Genomic DNA, 14638 nt, shown 5'->3' with positions numbered 1-14638 from the left:
CATCTCACGTACCGCACAAACAAGGGGACTTCATAACGGCCACTCTTAAAGTCACCTGACCTACCAGAAGAAGAGCTCGGTGTGAGCTCGAAATCTCGTGTCTCTCACCACCAGAAGTTGGTGCAATAAAATTTATTTCCTCCTCCCCCCCCCCCCACCCCATCTCTAGTATCCTGGGACCAAAAGCGGCTGCATACTTGTAAAGTAAATCCAGCAAGTAAAACCCTTCAGACTGCACTATCCTTTTCATGTTTAGCTACGTTATTATGTGTATTCCAGCAGCACCAAGAGGCCTCTGTTGAAACCAGGGATGCATTGTGCTAGTCGGTGTACGGACACTTAGGAAAAGAAAGTCCCTACCCCAAAGAGTTCGTAACTCAAACGAAGACACAGGCTGGGTGACAAGAAATGTGGTGATATTGAGAGACACAATTCATCTCGCAGTGTGCTTAGACTTCTGACTTTTGGCTACAGAAATAAGTTGTTTCCACCATGATAAATATTCTTGGGTTCTAAACAGACTTAAATTTACAGTCACAATCCTTGGGTTACTCCAGATGGTGACAATGGTTCGGTGTAACGCTTTCACTCCTGCGTCCTTCACTGCATTACATATGGCTTAGCTCTTCAGGGCTGCACGATCTGCAGATGGAGCAGGGCAGTTCATTGCCATCCCTGTCTGTCTTTTTCTGCTCCTACATTTATACCCCACTTGTCACCACACGACAGTATCTGAATGCCTTAAATATTATCCTCACCTGACAGATGGGGAAACTGAGGCCCAGCAAGATGAAGTGACTGGCTCAAGGTCACAGAGTCTGTGGCAAAGCCAGTGGCTGAACCCAAATTTCTTGAGTCCCAGTCCAGTGGCTTACCCACAAAATCACTCTTCCCTTCCCTTCATCTCTCTCTCAGAGTAAATGAAGCAAACACTTCAAGGTGCCATCAATGATTATTATAACAAGTACAGCAGTGAGGCCTGTGAATTTCCAATTATTTATCCCTAAAGCTGCCACAGTTCTGCCCCTTGACTTCTGCCTCTCTCCCTAGGTATTTCTGCAGCAAGCTGGTAAAGGCATTTCCTAGGGAAGCATTTGCTCTTCTAAGAGTGTGTGGCCTAGTATTCCATCTGTCACCATCCGTCTCCTCTCAGAGCGGGGAACCTTCAGGATAGCTCGTGAACACGCTAGCTAAAGGAGAGTAGGGGCCTTGGTGAACTTTATTGCATAGGTGGAAGTGAGGTTTGTGTTTAACAGATTAAAAATCAGGGGCTTGCTCTACCAGTGGGGCCAAACTCGACAAAAAACCAACGCCGTCTGAGTGCTGGAAAGTGGGCGAGGTTCATTGTGTACCCCACTTCCTGGATTCCCGCGAGCCACCTGCTGTGGTGGAATGTGCAGCACCAACTTGTCTCTGTATCTTCTGAAAAGTGACTCTGCAGAAGTGATCTCTCCAGATCAGAATTGTTCAGCTTACAAGGAAAAAAGACCACCGTTGTGTCCCTAACCTACCACTAGGATCCGACCGTCCGGTTGTGTCCTGTGGGAGTCACACATCATGGCCAGCGAGAAAGACGCAGCTGGTTCAAATTCTTCCTCAGTTATACCCACACAACCCACTGAGTCCAAATTCTGGTTGCAGAGTCATCACTAGCGGGTAGAAATCGACCTCTCGGGGATCGATTTATTGCATCCCATCAGGACGCGACAATCGATCCCCGAATCGACGCTCTTACTCCACCAGCGGAGGTGGGAGTAAGCGCCGTCGACGGGAAGCCGCAGGGGTCGATTTTGCCGCCGTCCTTACAGCGGGGTAAGTCAGCTGCGATACGTCGAATTCAGCTATGCTATTCGCGTAGCTGAATTTGCGTATCTTAAATCGACCCCCCCCTGTAGTGTAGATGTAGCCTAAGGGTGATATTTGACCTGCCTGCTCTTGTTTATTGATGACGATGCATGAAAAAGGAATTTCCTAAGTTCACTTCAGCACCCAAGGTGGAGTTTTTAGATGTGGCAGCTGGGCAGGTGGGGAGGGAAGTCTCTTACCTTCTACACTCACTGGATTTTATATGGGTGGCAAGATGCAATAAAACACCGGGGTAATTGTCAGAGTCCCTCTTCAGAGCGGAAGAGCACACTCTTAGCTGGAGGATGCATGTTCTTGGGTTGCGCAGAAGCCTGGAAAGCCACTTGTCTGGAATAACGAAACCAAGGATTTCAATCTTAGGTCCATGTTGAAAGAGGCGATTGAGTTAGCCGTGTCCCCAGCACTGTTCTTTGTTAGAGCTGTTAATATCAGCTAGATTGCAACTATATTTTGGTGATACAGCTGCAGGATCATAAGCGATTTTGCACTGAATGTTCAGCCCTTGACATGAGCGCATCTCACTGACCAGACTTTGCTACCGTTTGTTTTCTCTCTAAAATGTGTAGGTGAGGGAAGAGAGCAGCTGTAACTCACTATTTAAGGAGTGGAGAAGGGGGAATCACATTGTGAAAGGGAAGGAGGTCCCAGCTAGATAGAAGGGGGCGAGGGAAGTGTCTCAGGATGGAAAAGGTCAAGAACAACTGTCCTAAGACAGAGTAGCTTGCGCCTCAGTTTCCCTTTCTGGGGGTAGATAACGCTTCCCTGCCTCACTTCCCTGTTGTGAGGTTCTGCCGGCCGATGTCTGGCAGCTGACGAAGCGTGGGTAATTATTCCCATGTTTACAGCTGTGCTCACTCCCGTTATTCCAACCCCGGCAGTTTTTCTGCTCCGATGAGCGTCCCCTCGCCTCCCTATCTTGGGGGGGGGGAAGCATTGTTACAGGTTTTATTGTCGTCTTTCGTAACCTTTCGGAGGCCAAGCCGGGGCGGCACGGAGGGCAAGCTGTCTAGCTGGATCATCAGCCCGGATCTTTCTGTGAGGCTCCAGGTTACAGACACGCGGTGATACAGGAGACAGACCATTCGTCTTGCAATCTGCTGGGACTTCTAAGTGCTGGGTACAGAAACAAGCGGCTTCCACCCTGAGAAATAGGCTTGATTGACGGTCACAATCTGTGGGTTACACCAAACGGTGAGAGCGGTTCTGGGTAACTCTCTCACTCCAGAACCCTTCGCTCTCTAGCCATGCACACGGCACCCGGTATGACATAGGGCATTTCAAGGGTACGTTATCTGCAGATGGATCAGGATGGTCTCTTGCCGTCCCTGTCTGTCTTTTTCTCCCTCTGCATTTATACCCCACTTGTCACCACAGTACGGTATCTGAATGCCTGTAATAATATTATCCCCATTGGGCAGTTGGGGAAACTGAGGCTCAGAGAAGTGACGTGACTTACCCAAGGACACAGAGTAAGTCAGTGGCAGAGCAGATAGAAGAAACCAAGAGTCCTGGCTCACACCACTGGGCTCTAACCACTAGATAACACTGCTCTGTGCAGCATGAGTCTCATGGCCTGTTGATCAGCCTGCCAGACTCAAGAGGAGAGACACAGAATCTTGTGTGGAAGACGCTGCACTGGGACTGGGGAGGAAGTCTGGAGTCTGTTCCTAGCTCTGCCACAGACTTGCTGTGTGACCTTGGACAAGTCACTTAACTCTGTGGCTCAGTTCCCACCTCTGTAAAATGGGGATAAGGATATTGATATTCAGCCTTTCTCCCACTGTTTGTCTGCCTAGGATAGATAGAGGGTGAGCCCTTCAAAGAAGGGACAATCTCCCATGTGTTTGTACCACACCCAGCACAATGAGGCCTTGATCTTGGGTAGGTCTATTGTACTAAGAATCACCTAAGTACCAGTCTCTCTGAGGGAAGCGAGAACCGAGTCCTTGATTCAGCCAAGCACTGAAGCACAAGCTTAAAGTTAAGCACAAACGTAAGTGTTGGCCGTCGTTCTTGCTAGCAGACCAAACGTGCTTGTTACTGGGGGTTTTCCCCGGGAGTTCTTTTCTGAGAATAGTCCCCACCAAACCATGCGGCTGTCTGTAGCTTAGTTACAAGCGCTCTTCTTGTGGTAATAACGACGCTCCCGGCCCCACACGTCAGGGGCACCGTGCTAGCAATTGCCACGTTCCACCAGCGCAGCAACGCCATTGCATTTGGTGAGCTGCAGTCGCCGATTAGCCCGTTAACCGTCCACAGGGGCAGAGACAATTCACCGGCATCATTCCTCACCATGTGAACGTCAACGTTCTTTAAAAACAGCAAAAGAGAAAAAAAACATTTCGAAGTTTACGGACAAAGATGAGCAGATGCCCTCACAGTCCAGTCCCAAATCCAGTCACTCTGATGCTGCTTTCCAGTCTAGTATTACCATCGCATGTAAAAGGGTGGGACGCGGGGCCCTCCCTAGGGGGCGCCGATCCCGCCGGATGCAGTGCCACGCCAGCTCAGATGATGCGATGCAGAAATACCGTTTCACGCCCCAGAAAGTTCATTATGTGCCGTTCACCCATTTTTTGCTGGGTTTTGCCTTTTTTTTTCCCCCGCTTCTTTCCATTTATTTATTTTTTTGTTTGTTTATTTTTAAACTGTTTCCCAGATTTCCCTCCTGGGTGACTTTGGAATTAATTCGATCAATGCACGCCTGATGAAGCAAACAGTAATTTTTACCCTGGAGTTAGAACTGGCTCAGGGATAGCTCCTATAAAGAGAAAGAAATGAATATGTGCATTCTCCCAGAAAGAGGTCACTTTTGCCTGGAGGGCCAGTGTGTCATGCTTTTTATTCTGAAATTCAACAATCTTGCGAACTTGGAATTTCAGATTTTCCTCTTGACTCCCCGATCCGCCAGGCTGATGCCAGTGAAGAATCTGAAATACATAGAAAGAACGGCCAGTGTCTGATGAAGGCCCTGATTCAGCAGAACAATTAGGCACACGCTTAAGTGCGTCTCTAAACAGCATGGAAAGCTGGAGTGGAGGCTTCGGGTCTGAAGTGACTCTGGAGGGGGCGTATGAAAGACACAAGTGAAATCCTGGCCCGGCTGAAGTCAGTGTGAGTCATTGAGGCCAGGATCTCACCAATGAGATTTAGATGCCGCCCTGTCACTTGTCCCTTTGAGGAACGGCCCCCTCTCTTGCTGCCTTCACGGTAATAATGAAGAGGCAGTGGGTAGAGATGGGAGTTCTGTTCCCAGCTCGCGTGCTAGCCTGCTGGGGAACCCTGGGTGAAACATTTCATGTCTTTGTGCATCTGTTTTTCCCAGCTGTAAAATGGGGGTAGAGTTACTGCCCTCCCCTGTAAAGCGCTTGGAGATCAGTGAAAGAGCAATGCTATGGAAGAACACGGCTGGGGGTTAGTATTCTAGTCACTGCAAGTTCTGCTCTGTCACATTTCTTTCGGGTGAGGGAAAAGGCTTGTGTTTCTATAGCAGGCACAGAACTTCTCCGCGGCCTTACAGAATGTGTCTTTTTTGAAATGGGGCGACCAGAGCTGAACGCAGTGTTCAAAACCCACCTCCTTTCTCTGGAAGCACCTGACTTTTTGCTAGCAGCGCTGCAACGGTAAGACCTCATCCAGACCCCACCATTAAGCTTCTGATGAGCTTCCATGCTGTCAGTCATCGTTCTGCTCTCATGCAAATACAGCAGCTGTCCCAAGTTAATTGCGTGGCTCCGTTAACGGCATGTTTGTGATTTTGGAGATTTATTTAAGGCCACTGGGATCTCTTTAGAACAGAAATGTGTCTTGTTATATCGGAATATGTCTCTGAACTCTCTTAGCGTCTGTGTGTGATTTAAAGCCAGCTGTCAGCTCCTGCCTCTCCTGTAGTTATCCGGGGCGCGGCCCGGGGAATATGCAGCCAGCTTGATGTGCTGTATCTCAGCGAGCATGCAGGGCAGGACTGCGCTCGGCGTGTTTTCACGTCTGCAGTGACCGGTGAGGTTTACGGCAATAATACATTTCACGCTCCACGGTAACAAGCCGGCACACCTTTATCAGCTGAAGAGTTTTAAAAGTTCTAGTCCAAGAAGCATTGGAGACAGGAGGCCTCAAATAAACTAAAACTTAGGGGAAAGGTAGACACTGCGCTTTCCTGCAGAGGGTCAGGCACAGATCAGGGGGCATTTATTACTTGATAAGCAAGATGGGCACATAGGAACGTCCATAGCAGAACGGGTCCATGGTCCATTCAGTTCGGTCCCTTGTCTCTGACAGTGGCCAGCACCAGCTGGGGAGAGGAAGGTGCAAGGTCCTTCGCTGGGCGGTTATGGAGTGACCTGCCCCAAAGGGGAAATTTCTTCCTAATCCCCACGCAGGGGTTGAACGGGGGAGAGCGACAGTGTTCTTCCAAGCTCCGCCCACAAAATAAGCTCCGCCCAAAGAGCCAGCACTCCCAGGAGCCCGTGCAGATGTTGGGCATCCCGGGCGCTGCTCAGCTTGAAGGCTGGCATCCTCTCCCGCCGTGTCAAGACTGGCCGTGCAGTCTCAGGGGGGCTCCCGTGCAGCCCCTCTGCAGCGGCTCTTCCAGCCGATAGCCTGGAACGGAGACGTCAGCCCCTCCGCCAAGGGCCCCTGGACCCACATGAATGTGGCTCTGCCGGCCTCCTTCCCTCCCACACTGGACCATGTGGGACCAGAGAAGGGACCCTCTCCACAGGGCAAAGGGCTCCCCACCCAGCCTTGTAGGTGGGGCGGGGTGCCTTGGCCTGGCTCCACGCCCTGTGGATAACGCTTTGCCCAAGAGACTCACTCCCCAGCGCTGAGCCTGGAGGGGCCCCCCTGTGTGCTTAGGAGAGTGAAGTTCCTGGGTTGCTTTGACCGAACCCTGCCCGCCTCAGCCCTTGGCATCAGAGAGCCTGATCCTGGCTGGTGCTGCGGCCCCTCCATGCTGCCAGAGCAGCTAAGGTGTTTGAAGGGACCTTGCAATGGGCGCGGAGGGAATCATCTCTGCACAGGGGCATCAGGCCTGTACACCTGCCCTGCTCCCCGCTGCTGGCCTAGGGCGCAGCTCAGGGGCGGGGCGGGAGGGAACTGTGCGATGGCTGGTGTCGGGCCTCCGGGGGAGCAGAGCGATGTTAGAGCAGCCCGGACGCTGCTCTGACTTACAGCAGGCAGGCCGGGGGGGCCCCGCATCGTCCATTCCCCCAGCACAGCACAGCGTTCCCCCACACTGAGGATCAGGCCCAGCGGATCTGTTCCATCGGTTGTCCATGTGACGGTCCATAACTCCTGGGGTCGGTTCCCTTAGCTCATCTGCTCAGAGCTTGGAAATCCGGGCTCCTTAAAGTCTTCACGCCCCTCCCCCTTTCGTGCTCAAACCCAGGTGCTGTCTGGGCCAAGGAATCAGTGGAATTACCAGCCCTGCTCCGGGTGTGTTTATAGCAAAGCCTCCCGCCAGGGAGGCATGGGGAGGTCCCGGGCACAGGGCCGTAAGCCGCACGCAGAACCCCAGCCTTAGAGCTGCTGAAAAGGAATGGAAGTAGGGGGCGAAGCAAAGGGAGGAAAAGCAGGTTCGACGGGTGAGGGGCAGTGACTTTGATTTTGATGCCGTCTGACACTCGTCTTTCAGCTCAGATCTGGTTATTCAAATCCAGTTTCTGCTCAGGTCCCAGAAGAGCCTCTGGCTGTTTGGAACCAATTCGGTTTTCCCCAGTTCCTACAATATTTTTTTTTTATTTACTTCGGGCTATTTTTAGATCACGCACCGGCGCTCACCGCCAATCTGCGGGGGAAGGCGTGCGGCAGCCTGGGAAGCTGGTTCGTGGCGCTCGGGACGTGGGTGTTTCTATTCTAGACGCTAATAACCCATCGGGGGGAACGGTGCGGGAGGTGGGGAGAGGCAGCAGGAGCACCGGCAGCTGTATTTCTAATCCTAGCCAGTGGCGGAGGAGAACTGAGGCTGTTCCCCAGTGCCTAAAGCTCAGATGAGGCATTCAAAACCCACTGGAAGTCAAACTCCTTTGACGAGCTTAGCATAACCGCCGAGCCAGGGGATGTGTACCTCCCTCCTCCCCTGTGACTAGCTAGTCCAGCTACTCCCTCTGCATCTCCATTGCTTTTATTGCCATGTTGTCTCTATAGTTTTAAGTGTCCGTGTGCTCGGAGCTGTACAAGACTCAAAACAAGTCCAGGTCCCCACCCCAAGCAGCCTACAATCAGAGGCCCCGGTCCTGCATCAGGATCTGCGAGAGCACTCGCCTGTACCTACCCAGAATCCCGTTGGAGGGAGAGAGGCCCCCGTATTTCTCGGTGGGCATTGTCAGGGTTATTAGAGATAGTTGGGAAAACGGGGGGTTTAACATGAGAAATTTAAAACAAAAAGCTGGTGGTTTGAAATGTTTCCGTTTCCCTGTGGGACATTTTGAACCAATTCAAGGCAAAACAATTCCCTTTTCATGTCAGTCTCATGTAATTTCAGTTATTTAAAACCAAAAAGCCAAAACACCATTTTAATTCAAAATTCCAGAGTTGACATTTGCCCTTTTCCGGGTGATTTAATTAAGAAAAATCTCAACGTTGTGTCTCCTTCCCTCTCCGCGTAGGTCCATCTGGGCACAGCAGCCCCCTCCTAGCATCGCTGTCTGTTCCTGGGCGACCCCTACACCCGCCACTGGACATCAAGCACTTCCTGACCTTTAGACTCAATGGGACGTCCCCACTCAACCTGTTCCCCAACTTCAACGCGGTGAGTTATTACAAGGCTCAAAGAACTTTCAGGCTGGAAGGGGTGAGATCCGTGCGTCCGCGTCGGAAACGCAGCAGCGCCAGGGTACGAGGGGGGCAGGGGGAAATGCCAGCAAGGACAGACAACCCGTCACTGCTCACAACGTAACCCTGTCAAGGGCTTTCCATGTTCAGGGAGTGGGGAAGGAATAGTCCAGAAATGAGGGTGTGATGAAAAGCAGCACGTTAGCCAGGGAGCAGCTGGTGGGCGGGCCCGTGATGCTAGTCGCTCTAGGCGAGCACAGATGGACTCAGGGCATGGATCCTGGGAATCTGGCGTTGGCAGGAGCCGGGCTCCCTTCCCAGCAGGGTTTGGCCTCTGTTTTCAGAAGCACTAAATGCCCATGGTTTGGCCCAGATTGACAGTTCAGCAGCACCTGCCAACAGCAATGGGAGCTTGTGAAAAGCCTGACCCCCTATGAATACACACCTGGGTGGCCAGACTGAAGGGGCCCTTTTGCCTTTAACCACGGCTGGCAATGTTCAGTGCCAGGTGGTATCGAATGGGTCACAGGGAGGGCAACAGGCAGCATGACTCGTTCAAGGTCACAGAGCAGATTAATGGCAGAGCAGGGGACAGAACCCAGATCTCCTGCGCCCCAAGGCACTGCCCTACCCACTGACCCAGGCTGCCTTGTTCTCATTAGTCCCATCGTCCTGTAAATTCCTTCTCACATGGAGCCCTTCTTGTTCTATTAGCTGCCAATCACGGGTTCACCCCTCTCCGCACCCGCCCAGCTCATTTCCTGGTTTGCTAAAGGGGTCTGCTGAGCGATAAACTGCCCATGCCAAGGGAAGCGTGTTTGCAGAACCCTGGTGAGCGTGCTCCCTGGGTCTGTTGCTGCAGAGGGAGGAGGGCTCTGAAACTGACCCAGGAGACACACATTCGCTTTTGAAACGGGGGTGCTGCCCAGATCACTCCCACAAGGCTCCATTCATCACTATTATAAACAGACATTTTAAAAATGCTTCATTTCGACCAAGATCAATTGGGTTTTGCTCCCAGAATCAATAGCAATAAAATAGCTTTGGAGGGGAGTTTTCTGAGATTAAACACATCTAAGGGTCCAAGGAATCCGTCAGCTGCCATCTCTCCAGGTTTTGTTGTCCGCTTCTTGCATAATGTCTCTTGTTAGTATACTAACGTCAAGGTCAATCTGCAGGCGAGCCTGGGCCTTGGTTATGTGATACTTATATAATAACGTCTCAGGCGTCTAATCTCCTCCTCCTTTGCCCCCTTAACCAGCAGGGAATTTCAGGGGCCTCTTCCTGTAGCTGGTTGCAAAAAATTTCCATTAAACCCTTTTTTCCATTGGAAAATGGCTTTTTCAACTAAATGGAGGTTTTAACATCCCCACCACCACCCTCCCAAAACAAGGTTGGTTTTACATTTTTGGATTTCATATGAAAATTTTCAATTACAATGTTTTTGTCAAAAACCGTTTTGTTTTTTTCATTCAAATTTTTCATGGGGGGAAAAATCATTTGCCAACCAGCTGTAAGGAAGGATCTGTGCTGGTATTTGCAGTGGTGGCCCTGGGGTTCAATGGGGATGGACGCCCATAGGGAAACTGAGAACGTGAGTCGATTGTGCTTGGAGCACAGCGCATGAAAGACAGCCAATCCCAATTTTGCATCCTCCATTGAAGACTCTGTCCTGACTTGCTGGGAGACGGACTTGACCTGGTAGGTCTTTTACATCTCTGACTTGCTGGACTAGTAGACGTTAGACATACAAAGACCTGGTGAATCACCTCTTTGAAGAGGAAACATTGTGGTCTAACAGGCTGAGTACAGAGACAGAAAACCTGAGATCTGTTCTGGACTCTGCCCCTGGTTTGCAGGGGGAACATGGGCAAGTCGGTTAGACCAGACTTTGCAAACGTGTCGGCCGAAACAGGACTGACTGCAGGGCTGTGCTGTGATCATCGCAGTGGTTCCTTCGGGCTGTGTAACCTATTAAATCTTCCCTTCCCCGGGAGCCCTGAGCGCTCGGCCCAGATGAAAATGAAGCTGCGCTCGTGTGGCTACTTAGGCACCTAAATACATCACCTCAGGCCTCTGAGTTTGACAACACGGGTGGATCCTGTGCCTCGTTCCCCCTCTCCTAGGCAGAGAGGGTGACACTGACCTTCCTTTTGTCAATTACGTTGCGGTCCAGGGATGACACACGCTATGGAAGTGCACGTGATTATTGCTGATTATTTAGGGGAAGATTTTCAAAGACATTAGGGGAGGTAGGCTCCTAACTCCCACTGACTTCGGGATTCAAGCTCCAAACTCCCCTGGGCTCCTTTAAAATCCCACCATTAGCCCCTCTCTCTCCTGGGCTAGAATGCAGGGTTACCGTAGAAGATGATTTTGCTGACGCTATTAACAGCCATTTTGCCCAGGTTCCTTTTTATAGCAATTGGAGCCAGCAGCTAAACTGACCCAGTCTGTTCCTTATGCTCCTTGGCTGCCCTCCCACCTCCCCGGGCGCATGTGTCCCGTTGTCATGTTGTTTGTTTGTTTTTTAAATGAAGCTTTTGAAAATTCCTTTCCCCTGTGTTTGCTGGAAACGCCATCCCCGCCTGCAGCGTGAGCCAGTGACCTTCCACAGCAGGTCTTTGGTGGTGGGCTCACCTCTGCGAGGTCCCTTAGCTCAGCAGAGAGGTGCTCCACACCTGGCTGAGATAGGCTCACCCGAAGCTCTTGTAGCAGTTTGCCATGCGTGTGCGTGTTTGTGCAAGGCGTAAGTAGCTAAATGCACAGTGGGAACCTGTGATGAAGCTGCGCTCAATGGAAATCTTACACCGTTCAAATCCAGCCCTGGCTGGGAGTTTGTGAAAGTCATTCCCAGCTGACGTGTGGCTGATGGGGCCAGAGCGACTCAGTTGCCCAGGCCCTTTGGAGAGGGTCTCTCCGAGGCAGGGATAAGCACTGGGAGGGCAGTCTGAAGGAGGCACACCCTCTCTCTGCCTGCTTCGTCCCTCCTCTGGGCAAAGAGGAGTCCCGGCTGCATCCCCAGACCCAGCTCCGCACTCACTGCAGAACAGAACGGTGGAAAAGCTTCGGCACCGTCTAGCAGGAAAAAATACGGATTCTTGTAATTAACCAGGAGAAAATTGTTCCAGGGAGGAGAGAGCCTCTGGAGCAGTGGAGTGCAGCTCCGAGTGCAGCAGAAATGGCATCCGGGTTCCCAGCTGTCCAACTCCGCAAGGCTGAGCCCTCAGCCCGTCGGAGTTCAGGTGATGTTCAGCCCCTTGCTGGCCGGCGCAGAGGCTCAGCGCAGGGCCTACGGGATCCTCAGGGCTGGATCCTGCAAGGGGCGGCGCATTCTGGCCTCGATCCTGCAAAGCTCTTCAGCATATCCTGAACGTGGAGCAGTTTGCTGGGTCAGGGCCATGGCGGGTGCCCAGCACCTCGCAGGCTCGAGCCCTTACGTGGGTTTTAAGTGGCGTGTCAGCCTAGTGCTGGCACAGTGCGTGGGCTGACGTTCACGCCTCCTGCGGTTACTGCTTGGCCAGACCAGAGGTGCCCACTGCAGGGCGCATAGACCCCTATTGAGTAATGTGAGGGGGGCTGCTCTGGGCCTGACAGAAGGTGTCCACAGTCTTCAGGTGCTTCTGGGTGGGGTGTCCAATGGGATAGTCCTTGGGCCTGGCAGGGGGGGATCCTTGTTACATCCCTCTTGGGCTGCCCTTAAACAGCCCCGCTCCCTCCGTGCAGAGCGGGAGGGTGAGGAAGCTAGTGGAGCGACAGGACCTATGTTTGGAAACGGTCTGGCTTCCTGGAGCAGCTGAGCCGTCCCAGCTGCCGAGCAGAGGCTGAAGAAGCCCTCGAGCTGGAAATGCAGGAGTTCAGGCAAGACCTAGTTGCAGCAGGAATAAGGAAGAATTTGGCCACCCAGAAGAAGTGAGGGGTGGGGGGGCAGAAAGTTCAGAGGCCCCATCTAGGCAGGTGGCTTTACAGAGGATGACAGCAAAGGCCTTTTCTTGGAGGGCTGCTGGACTCCAGCCTCCATTTAATGCTTCGTTGCACCAGAGGAAGTCAGGCTGGTGTTTCCTTATCTCCCTTTCCGTCTAATCTGCCATGCCGACAGCTCAGCGAGTCCATCTGGCAGCTGAGTCCCACGTATACGCTGAGGGAAGAAAGAAAAGCTGGTCGTGCTTTAGAGTTCCGATTTCCAGCTACCCTGGGTCATATTCAGAGCTGGTGCAAGGAGAGATCAGCTCCACCCAAGTCAGTGAACTTGCACCTTCTGACCCAAGCCCATGTGCTGGCCCCACTCCTGCTCCGTCCCTTGAAATGCTCTGCAACAGTCACCCCCACTGCTGAATCCTTTGCATGCTGGGCAGGTCACAAGACTCTCATGAACCCAGCAGATGTTCTACTCTGGAGCAAAGCGAATCTTCCCGAGCTGTGCGCTCTTGCCCCAGAGACGGGGGCTCGTGTTCAGGAGGCACACTCTGGCTGTGGCTGCATTGAGTTCCTCAAGATCTAACAGCGTCTTGCAAAACCGCAATACCAGAAGGCACAGTCCAAACTGACGCTGTCCCTCTGAATTCCCGTTTCTGACCTCGGTGGCTGGCAGGAAGTTCAACGAGGAGATCTCTATTTATATCAAGAGGAACATCCCGGGGATAAATTGAGTAATTTGAGTCAATAGGACTTGACTATAAAGCAGAGACATTTGCTCTCTGAAAGCACTGTACCCAGAATCTGCTTTCGTGTGAGTTCTCTCCGGAGATGGGGACAGAAGGCTCCGGATGCATTCCAATTAATTCTGCTGGAATCTGTAAATGAAAATCGCATCAGACCAGACACTCCTGAGCCCTGGGAATTGGTACGTACGCTCTCAATGCAGAGATCCTTCAGCGGAGCTGTATTTAGCATAGGCCAGGACAAGTACATCATGTCGCATTTTACTTTTCCAAAGGTGTTCTTGGTGCCATGGAGAATAGACTGTAGGGGGTACAGTCCAGCACTCATCTGTGGGAGGAGACTAGCCAGGGTTATGTCTGGGGCTTTTCCAGTCCAATGTCTGTGACGGCAGAAGTTGGAAGAAAGTTATTGGGGTACTTTTTTTTTTTTTAATAGAAACACAAGAATTCTCAGGTGGCATCAAAGTGTCGGAACCATTCAGCGTCACCCACCAAAAGGAGTCGGTTTGTGCTTCTAGCAAAGTTCTCTGTGTGCTAAAAACACACTGTTCTCTGCAGATCTGCTTGATGGAACAAAGAGATGCAGAGACAGCGTGTCATTCGCTATCTGCACTGCAAGAGGGTGACTAGACCGTACAGGCTCCGCAGAACAGCTATGCACTGCATGGCCCACTTCCGAACGCCTTTTCAAAACTCAACGTTAGCTTGGACTTTTGAATACAAGAAATGGTGAGGGTGAAACAGCTGTGAAATCTGCAGCTGCAATAACTCTTGGCTTTAGACTGGGGAGTTGTCTTGAGGTTTGTTCCAGGGATCTAGGAGCCAGGACTCCTGCCAGGGTTCACTTCCCAGCTCTGCCTATGAGGAGGGAAGTCACTTTTCTTCTCTCTCAATTTCTCCCTCTGTAACGTGGGGATAATTCTGGCCAGCCTACTTCCCAAGATGAACGAATGAGTGTTTGCACAGCGAAGCGAGAGCAGTAGGTGTAAGTGACGTTTTTATTGCTGTGAAGGAGTCTAAAAGGGGAGGATGGCCTAGTGGTTAGGGTGCGAGGCAGAGACTTAGGAGACTCAGGTCCATGACTAGCACTGCCCTGCCTCCCGGGAGGCTTGGGGAGGAGATTGAGAAATGCTCAGGGCCTCGGTAATAGAGGCCCTGTGGCTAGTGTAAGTCAACAGAGGGAAGGGACAGGCGGCATCACTTACTGCTGCAAACAGCTGCACGTAACCAGAGCACAGGCCCTGTGTCCCGGCATTCTGGGAAATCTTTGCCTCTCTGGGTCCAAAGCAATGAATCGAGTCAGTCGGGTCTGTTCTCCCTCAGCCTTGGATGGGATGTGG

The 14638-nt window shown here is 51.8% G+C and overlaps 1 protein-coding gene across 4 annotated transcripts in view; it reads left to right on the top strand.

Moving 5' to 3' along the window:
* The window catches only part of LOC117869185 (zinc finger protein 385C-like), a 182231-nt gene that overhangs the window by 134473 nt on the left and 33120 nt on the right, over positions 1–14638 (top strand). For all 4 annotated transcript variants that reach the window (XM_034755787.1, XM_034755786.1, XM_034755788.1 and 1 more), the window contains one exon: positions 8472–8614. In XM_034755787.1, coding sequence (XP_034611678.1) covers positions 8472–8614 — 143 coding nt within the window. The remainder of the gene's footprint in view (positions 1–8471; positions 8615–14638) is intronic.

This window comes from Trachemys scripta, chromosome 23 (assembly GCF_013100865.1).
Source record: "Trachemys scripta elegans isolate TJP31775 chromosome 23, CAS_Tse_1.0, whole genome shotgun sequence".
Lineage (NCBI taxonomy): Eukaryota > Metazoa > Chordata > Testudines > Emydidae > Trachemys > Trachemys scripta.
This window is presented reverse-complemented; position numbering and strand designations above follow the sequence as displayed.